Genomic DNA, 19,583 nt, shown 5'->3' with positions numbered 1-19,583 from the left:
TTTTGCCTTTTGGTAGACTGTCATTGTAAATAAGATTTTTTTTAACTGACTTGCCTAGTTAAATAAAGGTATACATATTTTTTAAATATATAAAAAAAATAATGACAGCTGTGATGGAAAATACAATTTTATAAATGCTGACAGATAATTTGTTAGTTTTACATGGTGGGATCTATTTGTGTCTGTAAAATTAATTATGCGAGGAATGGCGGTGGAAATGCCCTAATGTGTAAATATTGATATAATGACCATCATATGAAGGAAACTTGGAGTCAGTGGATGATATGGTGTGTGGTCCTCCCACTAGGATTTGGGAAATCTTGCAGTTTATTAGGCTACAGATTAAATAACTCACAATGAACTTCACACGGTGGTGAAAGTGCAGTGATGAGGGTCTGATTCTTATACGGAATTTTAGAATATTCGCATGAAAATCTGTCGACAATTGGATGGAAGCCTAGCTAGTAGGAACCATTCCTACCTTACGTTTGCTTCCCCTCCGGACTCATGAAAAAGCGAGGGAAAGGAAATTAAGATGGCGCGTTCAGCGAAGGCAAGTTCTTCGAGATGTATTGACTCATATCTTGCAAGCTATTATTTATTTATGTTCAAGAACACTAGATAATTATGAAATAATTAATAATATCTAGATGCTAGTCCTTACATTTTAGTAGTGCATTTTTCCATTAGTTTGTTAACAAGCGGACTAAACTCCCAAGTGAACGAAGTCCTTCACCGTGGAGTTTAGTCCGCTAGAATCACTCAGCTAAGTTAGCTAATGAACTTTAGCTAGCTAACGTTAGTTGTTTGTGATGATATTGGTGATTTACGCCATGGCTACATTTCTCACTATATCGTCACATCAATCCAGGGGTGTATTCATTACGTCTTGCGACGGAAACCTTATGCAGTTTAACAACCAAACTGAAACGATACGGGGAAGGTCTTAGCTACCTGAATTTGTCAATGAAAACTCAGTTTGAAGTAAACCGTTTCGCAATAGAATCGGCGTAATACACCATAGGGGTGTGATCGTTCAGTTTTGCAACTGCATTGTTGGGTTTAGAGCTTGCAAGGAAGGCGTTTCACTGTACTTGTGCATGTGACATTGAAACTTGAGAGAATGTAGGTCCTTCCCCATTCCTTTTGCTTCTGTTTAAGATAAGTTTTCCAACTGCATCGGTGTAATGAATACAGCCCAGGAAATGTGTTAGTGTCTGTAAACCCGCCCCCTTCTGGAGATAAGTGGGCCTTGCCCTTGTGTTCTCCCAAACAAAGACAGCCTCTTGATCAAAGGATGGGTCTAACTGCTGCTGTTTACATGCATTACTAACTATGAGTCAGAACACAACACCAGTATGTGTATTGTATTTGAATCATTAAAAGTATGTCATCTCTGTGTTGCTAAACTAGACAGCGTTGGTTCTGTGTCTGGATGTGGGTTTCTCCATGTCCAACTCTGCCCCGGGACAGGAACCGCCCTTCCAACAGGCCAAGAAAGTCATCCAGAAGTTTGTTCAGCGCCAGGTACTCTCTCTGATTCTGTGGGTGAATCTCCAATTGTATTTCCTAGATTCCTCATGTCCTCTTTCCTTGCATCCTTCTCAAAACCCATTGGAGGAGAAGATCAGAGGGGAGGAACCTCAGATCTTTTGCTCCAATGTGTTTTGAGAAGGAGACAAGGGAGGAAGCGAGCAATCAAGTAAACATTATTGTGATTCTTTTTTATAAAGAAACTGTGGGTGTGTTCCAAAATGCATACTTGTCTTCTTTCTAGAGCGTATAGCAAGTACGGAAGTTACTTGTGTTCTGTCTAGAGCATGTAGCGAGTACGGAAGTTACTTGTGTTCTGTCTAGAGCATGTAGCGAGTATGGAAGTTACTTGTGTTCTGTCTAGAGCATGTAGTGTGTACGGAAGTTACTTGTGTTCTGTCTAGAGCGTGTAGCGTGTACGGAAGTTACTTGTGTTCTGTCTAGAGCATGTAGTGTGTACGGAAGTTACTTGTGTTCTGTCTAGAGCGTGTAGCGAGTATGGAAGTTACTTGTGTTCTGTCTAGAGCATGTAGTGTGTATGGAAGTTACTTGTGTTCTGTCTAGAGCATGTAGTGTGTATGGAAGTTACTTGTGTTCTGTCTAGAGCATGTAGTGTGTACGGAAGTTACTTGTGTTCTGTCTAGAGCGTGTAGCGAGTATGGAAGTTACTTGTGTTCTGTCTAGAGCATGTAGTGTGTACGGAAGTTACTTGTGTTCTGTCTAGAGCGTGTAGCGAGTATGGAAGTTACTTGTGTTCTGTCTAGAGCATGTAGTGTGTATGGAAGTTACTTGTGTTCTGTCTAGAGCGTGTAGCGTGTACGGAAGTTACTTGTGTTCTGTCTAGAGCGTGTAGCGAGTATGGAAGTTACTTGTGTTCTGTCTAGAGCATGTAGCGAGTATGGAAGTTACTTGTGTTCTGTCTAGAGCATGTAGTGTGTACGGAAGTTACTTGTGTTCTGTCTAGAGCATGTAGCGAGTATGGAAGTTACTTGTGTTCTGTCTAGAGCATGTAGTGTGTACGGAAGTTACTTGTGTTCTGTCTAGAGCATGTAGCGAGTTTGGAAGTTACTTGTGTTCTGTCTAGAGCATGTAGTGTGTACGGAAGTTACTTGTGTTCTGTCTAGAGCATGTAGCGAGTATGGAAGTTACTTGTGTTCTGTCTAGAGCGTGTAGCGAGTTTGCATATGAGAACCCAAAGTTTTATTTTGAAGTAACTAAAACGTAAATCTAGGCTATGTTGAATGGGCGTAGATGGTGATGGCTTTCTTACTGCAGCCAAGAGTCACATTTATGCATGACGTCAGTTAGTCCTGTACTGGAAAAGTGTCTGTAAGCGTACTTTGGAGGTCTGGAAAACAAATCAAGCATGGGGAGCATACTTTTTCATTCTCTTTGCCGGGGAGGCTATCCCATAACACCTTGCGACACAGCGGAAGTTCCCCAAACTAAGTAATTGATGGCAAACTGTAAGTATTACAGTTATTCATTCTCCAAATTATAATTTATTTTCATATGAATTTTGAACTCAAATGTTTAGTCACTGCTTTTTATCAGCCCGTTAGCCGAGCTAAGTTAGCTCGTCAGATGCGATGATGGCTAGCTAATAGGCAAGCTCTTCCTGGTCCTGGTTCCTGGTCACCAGGACAGATGTATAGAAGTTGGGAACCTCCCATCCATCAGGAAACACCCTATCCCAGGAGTTTATTCAGCAGTGTGCAACATCACTATGTTAGAAGTAGATCCACACGTTATTCTCTATCATGCAGAATTGTTAGCTCATTGTAACATATGCAGCAATTTTTTAAAAATTATTTTATTTAATGAGGCAAATGGTTTCTTCCCCAAGGTACTACACCTTGTGCACATTTTTATTCCTGCCCAGCACAAACACCGTGTTCAGCTATTCATCATCTATAATTGAGACCACATGTAGTTGTATGCGGTGTTAGTAAAGGGATGAAACAAAACCTGTAAACTCCTGTCCTGTATATAATAACAAAAATAACCTGTGGCTGTCATGACTTCATTTGTCCTCAAATACCAAACAATCTGTTCAATGTTCATCTCCTTGATGTCCCTTACTTGGGGATGCTAAAAGGTTGATTCTACTGAGCCATTTACTTTATGTTCGTATTGTCTGTTATTTATTGTTACATTGTCAAGAAGGAACCTGCAAGTAAGCATTTCATTGGACCATGTGTATCCTTCCTGTACATACGACTATGGAAACTACAATGGACTGTGTTCTTAAATAAAATAAAAATGGACTGTTCTCATGGACTGTGTTTTAAGGATTCATGCACAGATACAGGAAAACCAATACATGGGTTAATATTATTAAAAATGGCAAGTGTTGATGTCTCCCCATGGAGGCTGGGGCATCTGGGGGCTGCAGTTCATCTGTCCAATCCCCTGCAGAGAGAAAAAGACATTCATAATATTACAATGGTGTAATCATTTAATATATATTCCTGTTTGATATGCATGCATATAATTACATTGAACATGTTCCCCGTTATAATATGCCAGTGTTTTGTATCCAAGGCATTTAGCTTACATTAGGATGACGAAGTCTAGGCCTTCTAATCTAGTTGTATTGTATCAAATCGCTTATCAACGTTAGTTACATTATTAATGGATAAGGTGAATGTAAAACCAAGCTATTGTGAACATCAGTGTCATTTAATAATATGCATCAGTGTTATAGTTGTATAAATGTATCACAATGCAAACTTGTCATTGGAAAGTAAACACCAGCAGTCCTAATGCAATTAAAGCTCCACAGTGAAACACCACTATTCATCCTTCTTAAACACTAAGCAAAATTGCTTATTTCACTATTTCAGATATTTTTTGGTTATCTTCAGCACAATGCATAAAAGCTTACCTGTCCCTCCCGAGTGGCGCAGCGGTCTAAGGCACTGCAGTGCTTGAGGCGTCACTACAGACCCGAGTTCGATCCCAGGCTGTGTCACAACCGGCCGTGACCGGGAGTCCCATACGGTGGCGCACAATTGGCCCAGTGTCGTCCACGTTAGGGGAGTGTTTCGCCGGGGGTGGGTTTTACTTGTCTCATTGTGCTCCAGTGACTCCTTGTGGTGGGCCGGGCGCCTGCAGGCTGACTTCGGTCGTCAGTTGAACTGTTTCCTCCGACTCATTGGTTATGCGGGCGGGTGTTAAGGAGCGCGGTTTGGTGGGTCATGTTTTGGAGGACGCATGACTCGACCTTCGCCTCTCCCGAGCCCGTTGGGGAGTTGCAGCGATGAGACAAGTTCGTAATTGGATATCACGAAATTGGGGTGAAGGAGGTAAAACCTTAACTGTCATACGTCCACAACGATGTAGCAGCAGACTAAGGAATTTGTGAGAGGAGGACACCACATAAAATGATTCTGGTTGTCAACTTAATTCAGGTACTGAGAATTCTGTTACTTGTCATTCGTGTTAGAACTCAATGAATATATTTACATGCACACTAATAATAAAATATTTTAAACTGATTGTCAGAAGGCCGGGTATTGTGGTAGTCATGAAAAAACCTTACCTCTGACCGTACGCCATCTTAAAAACGTCTTATGGCTGAGATCCCATTAACGGGATCGTTATGACAACAGCCAGTGAAAGTGCGGGGCGCCAAATTCAAAACAACAGAAATCTCATAATAGAAATTCCTCAAACATACAAGTATTTCACACCATTTTAAAGATACACTTCTTGTTAATCCCACCACAGTGTCTGATTTCAAATAGGCTTTACAGCGAAGGCACCACAAACTATTATGTTAGGTGAGTGCCTATTCACAGAAAAACACAGCCATTTTTTCCAGCCAAAGAGAGGAGTCACAAAAAGCAGAAATAGAGATAAATTCATCACTAACCTTTGATCTTCATCAGATGACACTCATAGGACATCATGTTACACAATACATGTATGTTTTGTTCGATGAAGTTCATATTTATATAAAAAAATCTCAGTATACATTGGCGCGTTATGTTCAGTAGTTCCAAAAACATCCGGTGATTTTGCAGAGAGCCATAAATGTTCATCATAAATGTTGATGAAAATACAAGTATTATACATGGAACTTTAGATAAACTTCTCCTTAATGCAACCGCTGTGTCAGATAAAAAATAAAAAATAACTTTACAGAAAAAGCAAACCATGCAATAATCTGAGTACGGCGCTCAGAGCCCAAAACAACCATAAAGATATCCGCCATGTTGTGTAGTCAACAGAAATCAGAAATAGCATTATAAATATTCACTTACCTTTGATGATCTTCATCAGAATGCACTCCCAGGAATCCCAGTTCCACAATACATTTTTGATTTGTTCCATAAAGTTAATCATTTATGCCCTTTTGTTAGCGCGTTCAGTTCACAAATCAAAATTCATGACGCGCGTTCACTAGGAGCAGAAGAAAAGTCAAAAAGTCCCGTTACAGTCCGTAGAAACATGTCAAACGATGTATAGAATCAATCATTAGGATGTTTTTAACATAAATCTTCAATAATGTTCCAACCGGAGAATTCCTTTTTCTGTAGAAATGCAATGGAACAGAGCTCGCTCTCACGTGAACGAGCGTCACGAGCTCATGGCACTCTGCCAGACACCTGGCTCAAACAGCCCTTATGAGCCTCCACTTCACAGTAGAAGCATCACACAAGGTTCTAAAGACTGTTGACATCTAGTGGAAGCCTTAGGAAGTGCAATATGACCAATATCCCACTGTATATTCGATAGGCCAAGAGTTGAAAACCTACAAACCTCAGATTTCCCACTTCCTGGTTGGATTCTTTCTCTGGTTTTTGCCTGCCATATGAGTTCTGTTTATACTCACAGACATCATTCAAACAGTTTTAGAAACTTCAGAGTGTTTTCTATCCAAATATACTAATAATATGCATATATTAGCAACTGGGACTGAGTAGCAGGCAGTTTACTCTGGGCACCTTATTCATCCACGCTACTCAATACTGCCCCCAGCCATAAGAAGTTAATTGTCGTATGGTCAAAATCGAGGTTAGCGTATGCCGATTAAAACACCTGGTTTTCTGCGCAGTCTTTTAAATTATTAGGATGTGAACATCTTAATCAGGGTTCCAGCTGGGTATTTGATCTGCACATTTGCTAGCACTGGGTATGCGTGAGTTCGGGGGGGGTGCATATTTATAAATAGTTTTCACAAACTTTGTGTCTGAGCTCAGAATCAAATAGTCTTGACAAAAATAACATGGCCACTGTGGTAGAACGTTTGTTTTATTGGTAATTTTCTGCATGTATCAAAGTCACAGGGAGCCTGATTTCAGATGTGTCCATGGAAACAGGATTATTAGGGAAATCGTTATTCTTGCGAAGCATGTAAACAAACTATTATATTAACATAACTATCCATGTAACCATGCTCAATGTACAGTGCCTTCGGAAAGTATTCAGACCCCTTGACTTTTTCCACATTTTATTAAGTTACAGCCTTATTCCAAAATGTATTAACTTGTTTTTTCCCCCCTCAATCTACACACAATACCCCATAATGACATCACAATACCCCATAATGACATCACAATACCCCATAATAACAAAACAAAAACAGTTTTTTAGGAAATGTTGCTTATTTATAAAACAAAACAAAAAAAACATCACATTTACATAAGTATTCAGACCCTTTACTCAGTACTTTGTTGAAGCACCTTTGGCAGCGATTACAGCCTCCAGTCTTCTTGGGTATGACGCTACAAGCTTGGCACACCTGTATTTGGGGAGTTTCTCCCATTCTTCTCTGCAGATCCTCTCAAGCTCTGTCAGGTTGGATGGGGAGCGTCGCTGCACAGCTATTTTCAGGTCTCTCCAGAGATGTTTGATCAGGTTCAAGCCCGGGTTCTGGCTGGGCCACTCAAGGACATTCAGAGACTTGTCCAGAAGCCACTACCGTGTTGTCTTGGCTGTGTGCTTAGGGTCATTGTCCTGTTGGAAGGTGAACCTTCACCCCAGTCTGAGGTCCTGAGTGCTCTGGAGCAGGTTTTCATCAAGGATCTCTCTACTTTGCTCCGTTCATCTTTCCCTCGATCCCGATTAGTCTCCCAGTCCCTGCCGCTAAAAACATCTCCACAGCATGATGCTGCCACCACCATGCTTCACCGTAGGGATGGTGCCAGGTTTCCTCCAGATGTGATGCTTGTCATTCAGGCCAAAGAGTTCAATTTTGGTTTCATCAGATTAGAGAATCTTGTTTCTCATGGTCTGAGAGTCCTTTAAGTGCCTTTTGGCAAACTCCAAGTGGGCTGTCATGTTCCTTTTACTGAGGAGTGGCTTCTGTCTGGCCACTCCACCATAAAGGCCTGATTGGGTGGAGTGCTGCAGAGACCAGGCTCTATCTGAACTACAGTCTGCCTTCATTGTATTACAGAAACACTTTATTGACCTGAAATTAGTGTTGAATGCAGCTTAAACTAAGTATGTTGTTCTCTAGAGCGCATACCAGTTAACCATATGTACTGTTGATGGTGTCCACATGTACTGTTGATGGTGTCCATATGTACTGTTGATGGTGTCCATATGTACTGTTGATGGTGTCCACATGTACTGTTGATGGTGTCCATATGTACTGTTGATGGTGTCCACATGTACTGTTGATGGTGTCCACATGTACTGTTGATGGTGTCCACATGTACTGTTGATGGTGTCCATATGTACTGTTGATGGTGTCCATATGTACTGTTGATGGTGTCCACGGGTACTGTTGATGGTGTCCATGTGTACTGTTGATGGTGTCCATGTGTACTGTTGATGGTGTCCATGTGTACTGTTGATGGTGTCCATGTGTACTGTTGATGGTGTCCACGGGTACTGTTGATGGTGTCCACGGGTACTGTTGATGGTGTCCACGGGTACTGTTGATGGTGTCCACGGGTACTGTTGATGGTGTCCATGTGTACTGTTGATGGTGTCCATGTGTACTGTTGATGGTGTCCATGTGTACTGTTGATGGTGTCCACGGGTACTGTTGATGGTGTCCACGGGTACTGTTGATGGTGTCCACGGGTACTGTTGATGGTGTCCACGGGTACTGTTGATGGTGTCCACGGGTACTGTTGATGGTGTCCACGGGTACTGTGCAGATATTTCTATTAGACTCACCTATTCTGACCAAATAGCTATTCATAAACATTACAAAAAAATACATGTTGTATAGGAAACGATAGATCCATTAGTTCTTAATGCAATCGCAGTGTTAGAATTCTAAAAATATCTTCATTACGAACATAAGACTTAGTTATGGTAAGGGAATAACCAAAACCTGAGCGCAAAGCTACTATTACACAGTTCGACAGATATATGAAATAGCATCACAAAATGGTTCCTACTTTTGCTGATCTTCTATCAGAATGTTGTACAATGGGTCCTTTGTCCAGAACCGTCTTTGTTTGGATTCAGAACGTTCTTTTTCCCTCTTGAATTAGCAAGCACACTGGCCATGCGGCGCTAAGCTCTCCAACGTCAACAAAGTCAAACAACGCAACACGCCTAACGTCCCGAATAAATTTCAATAATCTAATGAAACTATATTGAAAAAACATACTTTAGGATGATATTGTAACATGTAACAAATAAATTCAAAGCCGGAGCTCATATTCGCCCATAACGACAGGTTTCCAGTAGGCAATAGCAGGTCCCCCCACGCGCCTTGCAGACAACAGAAAATGGGGGACACGTTGTTCCAAGAGGGCTCATTCAACGTCAGACAGAGATAATCAACTCCTTTTCCCTCTCACTTCCTCTTGACATCCAGGGGAAGGTGTATGACGTGCACGTATAGTCATACGTATCATGCCCATTTATAGGCAGCGACTTGAACACAGCATCGATTTCAGACTTTCCACTTCCTGGTCACAAAGTGTGCTGCCAAATGAGTTGTGTTTGACCCACAGACAAAATTCAAACGGTTTTAGAAACTAGAGAGTGTTTTCTATCCAATAGTAATAATAATATGCATATTGTACGAGCAAGAATTGAGTACGAGGCTGTTTAAATTTTGAACGATTTTCCCCAAAAGTGAAAACAGCACCCCCTATCCTCAACAGCGTATTGATGAGTTAGGAAGCTGAGAATAAATATGGGCTTCTGCTTTAGAAATAGGTCCTGCCTTGCTGAATAGTAGATAACAGATTATTCAGTTGAGCTTCCTATTGTAGACTATGGTGACATCATCTATATGAACACAGCTGCCACTTCATTAAAGCTGTTAGATGCAGTTTCTCATAGCGCACTGAGCTTTATTACGGGCGACAATTTTAGTACTCATCACTGCATTCTCTACCAGGAAGTTGGTTGGCTCTCTGACGTCATCACTGCATTCTCTACCAGGAAGTTGGTTGGCTCTCTGACGTCATCACTGCATTCTCTACCAGGAAGTTGGTTGGCTCTCTGACGTCATCACTGCATTCTCTACCAGGAAGTTGGTTGGTTCTCTGGCGTCATCACTGCATTCTCTACCAGGAAGTTGGTTGGTTCTCTGACGTCATCACTGCATTCTCTACCAGGAAGTTGGTTGGTTCTCTGACGTCATCACTGCATTCTCTACTAGGAAGTTGGTTGGCTCTCTGACGTCATCACTGCATTCTCTACCAGGAAGTTGGTTGGTTCTCTGACGTCATCACTGCATTCTCTACCAGGAAGTTGGTTGGCTCTCTGACGTCATCACTGCATTCTCTACCAGGAAGTTGGTTGGCTCTCTGACGTCACCACTGCATTCTCTACCAGGAAGTTGGTTGGCTCTCTGACGTCACCACTGCATTCTCTACCAGGAAGTTGGTTGGCTCTCTGACGTCATCACTGCATTCTCTACCATGAAGTTGGTTGGTTCTCTGACGTCATCACTGCATTCTCTACCAGGAAGTTGGTTGGTTCTCTGACGTCATCACTGCATTCTCTACCAGGAAGTTGGTTGGTTCTCTGACGTCATCACTGCATTCTCTACCAGGAAGTTGGTTGGTTCTCTGACGTCATCACTGCATTCTCTACCAGGAAGTTGGTTGGTTCTCTGACGTCATCACTGCATTCTCTACCAGGAAGTTGGTTGGTTCTCTGACGTCATCACTGCATTCTCTACCAGGAAGTTGGTTGGTTCTCTGACGTCATCACTGCATTCTCTACCAGGAAGTTGGTTGGTTCTCTGACGTCATCACTGCATTCTCTACCAGGAAGTTGGTTGGTTCTCTGACGTCATCACTGCATTCTCTACCAGGAAGTTGGTTGGTTCTCTGACGTCATCACTGCATTCTCTACCAGGAAGTTGGTTGGTTCTCTGACGTCATCACTGCATTCTCTACCAGGAAGTTGATTGGCTCTCTGACGTCATCACTGCATTCTCTACCAGGAAGTTGGTTGGTTCTCTGACGTCATCACTGCATTCTCTACCAGGAAGTTGGTTGGCTCTCTGACGTCATCACTGCATTCTCTACCATGAAGTTGGTTGGTTCTCTGACGTCATCACTGCATTCTCTACCAGGAAGTTGGTTGGTTCTCTGACGTCATCACTGCATTCTCTACCAGGAAGTTGGTTGGTTCTCTGACGTCATCACTGCATTCTCTACCAGGAAGTTGGTTGGTTCTCTGACGTCATCACTGCATTTTCTACCAGGAAGTCGGTTGGCTCTCTGACGTCATCACTGAATTCTCTACCAGAACATTGGTTGGCTCTCTTTGATGTCACGTAGGTTGATACATAGCTATGTTTTCATTTTATAAAGCCCTTCTACAAAAAGTCCCACTGTACCTAATGTCTTTACTAACTATATACGTACGAGTTACCACCCCGTGTCTCAGGGATGGCTAACTGTGGAAATTCCTTTGGTCTGTACTGAGTTAGGTAAATCAGCTTTGAGGTTTTTTTCACCTTTTTTGTGGACTGATCTTCAAAAATGTTTTTAAATGTGTTCTGGTGTCTCTAGGGTAATTCAGGAAGCTGATGGAGGACCTTAATTACTGATAAATGTCTTGTATTTTTTACTTTCTTTCTGCTTGCGTTTTGGATTTATATTTTGATGTGTATTTTCTGTAATTTATGGAATTCAGGGATCATCTGTAAAATACCTTTGTTCACTGAATTGCTAGCACTAGTTGCTCACACTGCCCATTGGCTACAATGTAAACAGACGTAGCTAGCTAGCATAAAAGCTAGCTTTGTTGACTCCGGCTGCGTAAGGATGCAGTTTCCTGTTTAGATTAGAGGTCACGTCGACGTAAGTTGAAAATGTAGCTGATTTTAAGCGCTCTGTGTTCTCCTATACTAGACCGTATCTCTCTTAGGTGTTCTTCCCTTGACAGAAATGCACATTTTGGAACACAGCCAAAGGTCCTGGATCGTGACACTCTCTCCTTTCTAGCCATTAGAATAGGGGTTCTCAAACGTTTTGGGGCGGGACCCCTTTTGTGATAGAAAATTCATCAGGGACCCTCTCAATTAGAACACAACTTGAGTGAGATAAAATACAAGGAGTTTTACTATGACTTTGGTTGTGCGTGGCCGGACAAACCAAGTCTCGAGCCCTGGGAAGGAACATTTTAAAGGATCTTGGCATTAGAGAGAAAATGTTGCAGTTTTCAGCCTAATATCCTTCAAATCTACACATTTTGCCATGAGGAAAAGAATTACAAAAATAAAAAATAGTTCCCCAGGGTTAAGAACATACATTGTAGATGAATAACACTATATTACACCCTAAAGTTATTCCATAAATCCCTTGGCCCCAAAAAAAAGCGCTGGACCATCTGCCGTACCTCGGCAGGCCCCACTTTGAGAACCCTCTGCCGTACCTCGGCAGGCCCCACTTTGAGAACCCTCTGCCGTACCTCGGCAGGCCCCACTTTGAGAACCCTCTGCCGTACCTCGGCAGGCCCCACTTTGAGAACCCTGGGTCCTGGTCAGAGGTAGTGCAATATGTAGAGGGAATGTGCTGTCATTTGGGACTGTCTTTCCTGCAGGTGTTCGCTGAGAACAAAGATGAGCTGTGTCTGGTGCTGTTTGGGTCAGACAACACTAAGAACAACCTTGCTAAAGACGGCCAGTACCAGAACATCTCAGTACACCGCCAACTCATGATCCCAAACTTTGAGCTGCTGGAAGAGATCCAGAATGATGTGCACCCTGGGAGTCAACAGGCTGACTGTATCCTTCCTTTGACTGACCGCAGAACACAGCTCACTCCTTCAGTAGACGGCACTGTTGGTGTTTTTAGACCATTGAGTCCAGTGTAGAGGGCCTAAATATATACATATACATATATATATAATATATATAAATAATATAAATATTATATATATAAATAATATATATAAATAATATAAATATTATATATATAAATAATATATATATTATATATAAATATTATATATATCTATATATATAATATTTATATATATTATTTATCTATATATATATATGATTTCAGTTATTTTATGCTATTCATTTAGTAGGCAACGAGCAAAATAAATGTTTCTGCTGTTAGGCCGTGGTCAGTGTGTGAACCGTTAGGTCTGTATTTGACCTTGATAAACTGTATTGCTGTTAAATGACTTGTTTCCTTAACCACTGTTGGCTCAGGGCTGGACGCTCTTGTTGTATGCATGGACCTGCTTCAGAACGAAACTCTGTAAGTCATCTTTTTTCACCAAGCTAGATCATTCTGTGTGAAAGTGAAACAAAATATCTCTACTTTGATAATAGAATACCAAATTGGCTTACTCAAGCAAATCCTCTGTAGCTCAGTTGGTCGAGCATGGCTTTTGCAATGTGGGGAGAGTGGGTTCAATTCCCGGTCACACCATCCCACAAAAAAGTTACACATGCATGACTAAGTGGCTTTGGATAAAACATCTAATCAATATATTATGGGAAGACTGGATAAAACATCTAATCAATATATTATGGGAAGACTGGATAAAACGTCTAATCAATATATTATGGGAAGACTGGATAAAACATCTAATCAATATATTATGGGAAGACTGGATAAAACGTCTGATCAATATATTATGGGAAGACTGGATAAAACCTCTGATCAATATATTATGGGAAGACTGGTTAAAACATCTAATCAATATATTATGGGAAGACTGGATAAAACATCTAATCAATATATTATGGTAAGACTGGATAAAACATCTAATCAATATATTATGGGAAGACTGGATAAAACATCTAATCAATATATTATGGGAAGACTGGATAAAACATCTGATCAATATATTATGGGAAGACTGGATAAAACCTCTAATATTATGGGAAGACTGGTTAAAACATCTAATCAATATATTATGGGAAGACTGGATAAAACATCTGATCAATATATTATGGGAAGACTGGATAAAACATCTAATCAATATATTATGGGAAGACTGGATAAAACATCTAATCAATATATTATGGGAAGACTGGATAAAACGTCTGATCAATATATTATGGGAAGACTGGATAAAACATCTAATCAATATATTATGGGAAGACTGGATAAAACATCTGATCAATATATTATGGGAAGACTGGATAAAACATCTGATCAATATATTATGGGAAGACTGGATAAAACATCTAATCAATATATTATGGGAAGACTGGATAAAACGTCTAATCAATATATTATGGGAAGACTGGATAAAACATCTAATCAATATATTATGGGAAGACTGGATAAAACGTCTGATCAATATATTATGGTAAGACTGGATAAAACATTTAATATTATGGGAAGACTGGATAAAACATTTAATCAATATATTATGGGAAGACTGGATAAAACATCTGATCAATATATTATGGGAAGACTGGATAAAACATCTGATCAATATATTATGGGAAGACTGGTTAAAACATCTAATCAATATATTATGGGAAGACTGGATAAAACCTCTAATATTATGGGAAGACTGGATAAAACATCTAATCAATATATTATGGGAAGACTGGATAAAACCTCTAATATTATGGGAAGACTGGTTAAAACATCTAATCAATATATTATGGGAAGACTGGATAAAACATCTAATCAATATATTATGGGAAGACTGGATAAAACATCTAATCAATAACAGCTGACATAACTGTCATGACATACAGTACCAGCCAAAAGTTTGGACACACCTACTCATTCAAGGGTTTTTTCTTTATTTTTACTATTTTCTACATTGTAGAGTAATAAGGAACACATCAAAACTATGAAATAACACATATGGAATCATGTAGTAACCAAATCAAAATATATTTTAGATTCTTCAAAGTAGACACCCTTTGCCTTGAAGACAGCTTTGCACACTCTTGGCATTCTCTCAACCAGCTTCATGAGGTAGTCACCTGGAATGCTTTTCAATTAACAGGTTTGCCTTGTTAAAAGCTAATCTGTGGAATTTCTTTCCTCAATGCGTTCGAGCCAATCAGTTGTGTTGTGAGAAGGCAAGGTTGGTATACAGAAGATAGCCCTATTTGGTAAAAGACCAAGTCCATATTATGGCAAGAACAGCTCAAATAAGCAAAGAGAAACGACATTCCATCATTACTTTAGGACATGAAGGTCAGTCAAACCGTAACATTTCAAGAACTTTGAACTTTTCTTCAAGTGCACTCGCAAAACCATCAAGTGCTATGATGAAACTGGTTCTCATGAGGACCGCCACAGGAAGACCCAGAGTTACCTCTGCTGCAGAGGATAAGTGCATTAGTTACCAGCCTTAGAAATTGCAGCCCAAATAAATGCTTCAGAGTTCCAGTAACAGACACATCTCAACATCAACTGTTCAGAGGAGACTTGCGTGAATCAATCGAATGGCTGCAAAGAAACCACTACTAAAGGACACCAATAAGAAGAAGAGACTTGCTTGGGCCAAGAAACACGAGCAATGGACATTAGACCGGTGGAAATCTGTCCTACGGGCAGATGGGCCATAAAATAACGCAATATATGTCACAACAGGTGTAAATATATGGGTCGTGAGTGTTATGACCTTATGACAAGTTGTCAGCTGTTATGACAGGTTATGACGCTGGGTGTCAAGTAAAGTGTTACCAGAAGGATTGTAGATGACAAAAAGGACCCCATTGGAGGAGCTACTGTGTTCTGCTTTGGTTCATGCGTTCATGTGTTTCCTATGTAACTCTGTTCTGTTTGACTGTCCTTCAGGGGGAAGAAATATGAGCGTCTGAACATCGTCCTGCTCACAGACCTGAACACCCCGAGCAGTCCTGACCAACTGGACATTATCATAGGCAACCTGAAGAGAGCCGGCATCACTCTGCAGTTCTTGTGTGTATATATGTTATTCTACTGTAGAGATCTCTAATGTCATATATCATGGAACCATTGAGTGCATCTACATTAGTGCTTCATCTGAAATGGCATCATATTTCCAATATAATGCAGTAATTTTGGCCAGGCTCTGGCGATTTGGGACACAGCCATGGAGTGACTCCAAACTGACCCCCTAACCTCTGCTCCTCCAGCCTACCCTTCCCTGTAGATGGAGGGGGTCCCAACCCCCCACACGGGGGGTCCAACCCCCCCCACGGAGGTAAAGGTCTGTCCAGAGAGCAGCAGCAAGGCCTGGAGATGACCAAGCGGGTCATGATGTCTCTGGATGAAGAGGACGGTCTGGAGGAAGTCTACACCTTCAGGTAGGAAGTCACTGGGGTCTGCGTTCCAGATGTTGCCCTATATGGTGCAGTACTTCTGACCAGGGCCTGGAGGGTGGTCTAGGGGGCCCTGGAGGGTGGTCTAGGGGGCCCTGGAGGGTGGTCTAGGGGGGCCTGGAGGGTGGTCTAGGGGGCCCTGGAGGGTGGTCTAGGGGGGCCTGGAGGGTGGTCTAGGGGGCCCTGGAGGGTGGTCTAGGGGGGCCTGGAGGGTGGTCTAGGGGGGCCTGGAGGGTGGTCTAGGGGGCCCTGGAGGGTGGTCTAGGGGGGCCTGGAGGGTGGTCTAGGGGGCCCTCGAGGGTGGTCTAGGGGGGCCTGGAGGGTGGTCTAGGGGGGCCTGGAGGGTGGTCTAGGGGGGCCTGGAGGGTGGTCTAGGGGGGCCTGGAGGGTGGTCTAGGGGGGCCTGGAGGGTGGTCTAGGGGGCCCTGGAGGGTGGTCTAGGGGGGCCTGGAGGGTGGTCTAGGGGGCCCTGGAGGGTGGTCTAGGGGGCCCTGGAGGGTGGTCTAGGGGGGCCTGGAGGGTGGTCTAGGGGGGCCTGGAGGGTGGTCTAGGGGGGCCTGGAGGGTGGTCTAGGGGCCTGGAGGGTGGTCGGGGGGCCTGGAGGGTGGTCTGGGGGCCTGGAGGGTGGTCTAGGGGCCTGGAGGGTGGTCTAGGGGGGCCTGGAGGGTGGTCTAGGGGGGCCTGGAGGGTGGTCTAGGGGGGGCCTGGAGGGTGGTCTAGGGGGGCCTGGAGGGTGGTCTAGGGGGGCCTGGAGGGTGGTCTAGAGGGGCCTGGAGGGTGGTCTAGAGGGGCCTGGAGGGTGGTCTAGGGGGGGGCCTGGAGGGTGGTCTAGAGGGGGGGGGCTGGAGGGTTAGTAGAGAGGGAGGCCTATAGGGTTAGTAGAGGGGGAGGCCTATAGGGTTAGTAGGGGGGGCCTATAGGGGTAGTAGAGGGGGAGGCCTATAGGGGTAGTAGAGGGGGAGGCCTATAGGGTTAGTAGAGGGGGAGGCCTATAGGGTTAGTAGAGGGGGAGGCCTATAGGGTTAGTAGAGGGGGAGGCCTATAGGGTTAGTAGAGGGGGAGGCCTATAGGGTTAGTAGAGGGGGAGGCCTATAGGGTTAGTAGAGGGGGAGGCCTATAGGGTTAGTAGAGGGGGAGGCCTATAGGGTTAGTAGAGGGGGGAGCCTGCAGGTATGTGAGGAGAGACCCAGGAAGTCGTGGTCGGTGGTAGATGCTAAGACACACCAGAAAGACGACATAAAAAGAGATGTAGGGTGGTAGAGGAGATTTGGAGGGTGGTCGAGGGGACCTATAGGGTGGTGAAGTTGGCCTATAGGGAGTAGAGGGTGGTGGGGTTGGCCTATAGGGAGTAGAGGGTGGTGGAGTTGGCCTATAGGGAGTAGAGGGTGGTGGAGCTGGCCTATAGGGAGTAGAGGGTGGTGGAGTTGGCCTATAGGGAGCAGAGGGTGGTGGAGTTGGCCTATAGGGAGCAGAGGGTGGTGGAGATGGCCTATAGGGAGTAGAGGGTGGTGGAGATGGCCTATAGGGAGTAGAGGGTGGTGGAGTTGGCCTATAGGGAGTAGAGGGTGGTGGAGTTGGCCTATAGGGAGTAGAGGGTGGTGGAGTTGGCCTATAGGGAGTAGAGGGTGGTGGAGCTGGCCTATAGGGAGTAGAGGGTGGTGGAGTTGGCCTATAGGGAGTAGAGGGTGGTGGAGTAGAGGGTGGTGGAGTTGGCCAATAGAGAGTAGAGGGTGGTGGAGTTGACCCATAGGGAGTAGAGGGTGGTGGAGATGGCCTATAGGGAGTAGAGGGTGGTGGAGATGGCCTATAGGGAGTAGAGGGTGGTGGAGATGGCCTATAGGGAGTAGAGGGTGGTGGAGATGGCCTATAGGGAGTAGAGGGTGGTGGAGATGGCCTATAGGGAGTAGAGGGTGGTGGAGATGGCCTATAGGGAGTAGAGGGTGGTGGAGATGGCCTATAGGGAGTAGACGGTGGTGGAGATGGCCTATAGGGAGTAGAGGGTGGTGGAGTTGGCCTATAGGGAGTAGAGGGTGGTGGAGTTGGCCTATAGGGAGTAGAGGGTGGTGGAGTTGGCCTATAGGGAGTCATTTGGGACACTGTCAAAGCTCTGAGTTTGAGGCTATATTCTAAGGTTGTCCTGCTCTGACAGTGTTCTCTCCTCTGTCTTGCAGTGATGCTATAGAGAAGTTGTCTGTGTTTAAACGTGTTGAGAAGAGACCCATGGCCTGGCCCTGTACTCTGACCATCGGCAGCTCTCTGGCCATCAAGATTGTTGGCTACAAAGCAGTAAGTAGAGTTTCTGTCCCTGAAGCAGGAACTGGGAGATGTGAATTAGTGTAGTGACTGTCTGACCCCTGCAGGTATGTGAGGAGAGACCCAGGAAGTCGTGGTCGGTGGTAGATGCTCAGACACACCAGAAAGACGACATAAAAAGAGATGTAGTTTACTGTCTCAACGATGATGAAGAGACCGAGGTATCGAAGGACGACACCATACAAGGTGAGAGCGCTCTGACACCATTGTGAGAGAAATCAGGAAGTAAAGCTGCGTGTGATACGAGTGTTGTCTCAAACGGCTAGGTTCCTGCCATCCATCCATGTTCTTCCTCTCCTCTCTAAAGGCAGAACTTCACCCTTCCTCTGTTCTTCTTCTCCTCTCTAAAGGGTGTAACTTCACCCTTCCTCTGTTCTTCCTCTCCTCTCTAAAGGGTATCGTTATGGCAGTGACATCGTCCCCTTCTCTAAAGTTGACCAGGACCAGATGAAGTACAAGACAGATGGGAAGAGTTTTGCTGTGCTGGGCTTCACCAAACAGAGCATGGTAATACAGCTGCTGTTTCCTGTCAAACAGACTCACAAAAAGCTTATAGTGTGCATCCCAAACGACACCCTATACCCTATACAGTGTACTACTTTGGACCAGTGTACTATAGGGAATAGGGTGCCAATTGTGATGTAGTCTTATCAAGTGGAGCGAGGGAATTGCTACAGACCAACAGCCCCTCTAACCTGTATTGTTCTGCTACAGATCAACAGACACCAGTTCGTGGGGACTCAGGTCCTCAAGGTGTTCGCCCCTAAAGATGATGAGGTGAGAGTAGTGACCGGATGTTATTGAATCAACAGAGGGCCCTGTCTTCATACTCATTGTCTCTGTCTGCCTGCGTGTCTGTCTGTCTGCCTGTCTGTCTGCCTGTCTGTCTGCCTGTCTGTCTACATGTCTGTCTGCCTGCCTGTCTACATGTCTGCTTGCCTGTCTGTCTGTCTGTCTGCCTGCCTGTCTGTCTACATGTCTGTCTGTCTTTCTGCCTGCCTGCCTGCCTGCCTGTCTGTGTCTGTCTGTCTGTGTCTGCCTGCCTGCCTGCCTGTCTGTG

The 19,583-nt window shown here is 43.8% G+C and overlaps 1 protein-coding gene across 2 annotated transcripts in view; it reads left to right on the top strand.

The window, feature by feature from the left end:
* The first annotated feature begins 428 nt into the window (after positions 1 to 428).
* The window catches only part of xrcc5 (X-ray repair complementing defective repair in Chinese hamster cells 5), a 46,174-nt gene continuing 27,019 nt past the window's right edge, over positions 429 to 19,583 (top strand). For both annotated transcript variants that reach the window (XM_071354320.1, XM_071354319.1), the window contains exons 1-10: positions 429 to 553; positions 1,414 to 1,527; positions 12,517 to 12,700; positions 13,136 to 13,184; positions 15,705 to 15,827; positions 16,025 to 16,195; positions 18,382 to 18,496; positions 18,571 to 18,709; positions 18,918 to 19,030; positions 19,238 to 19,300. In XM_071354320.1, coding sequence (XP_071210421.1) covers positions 536 to 553; positions 1,414 to 1,527; positions 12,517 to 12,700; positions 13,136 to 13,184; positions 15,705 to 15,827; positions 16,025 to 16,195; positions 18,382 to 18,496; positions 18,571 to 18,709; positions 18,918 to 19,030; positions 19,238 to 19,300 — 1,089 coding nt within the window. In that variant the 5' untranslated portion in view covers positions 429 to 535. The remainder of the gene's footprint in view (positions 554 to 1,413; positions 1,528 to 12,516; positions 12,701 to 13,135; positions 13,185 to 15,704; positions 15,828 to 16,024; positions 16,196 to 18,381; positions 18,497 to 18,570; positions 18,710 to 18,917; positions 19,031 to 19,237; positions 19,301 to 19,583) is intronic.

This window comes from Salvelinus alpinus, chromosome 20 (genome assembly GCF_045679555.1).
Source record: "Salvelinus alpinus chromosome 20, SLU_Salpinus.1, whole genome shotgun sequence".
NCBI classification, from domain to species: Eukaryota; Metazoa; Chordata; class Actinopteri; order Salmoniformes; family Salmonidae; genus Salvelinus; species Salvelinus alpinus.
Note: the sequence above shows the minus strand (reverse complement) of the source record. Positions and strands in the feature narration are given on the sequence as shown.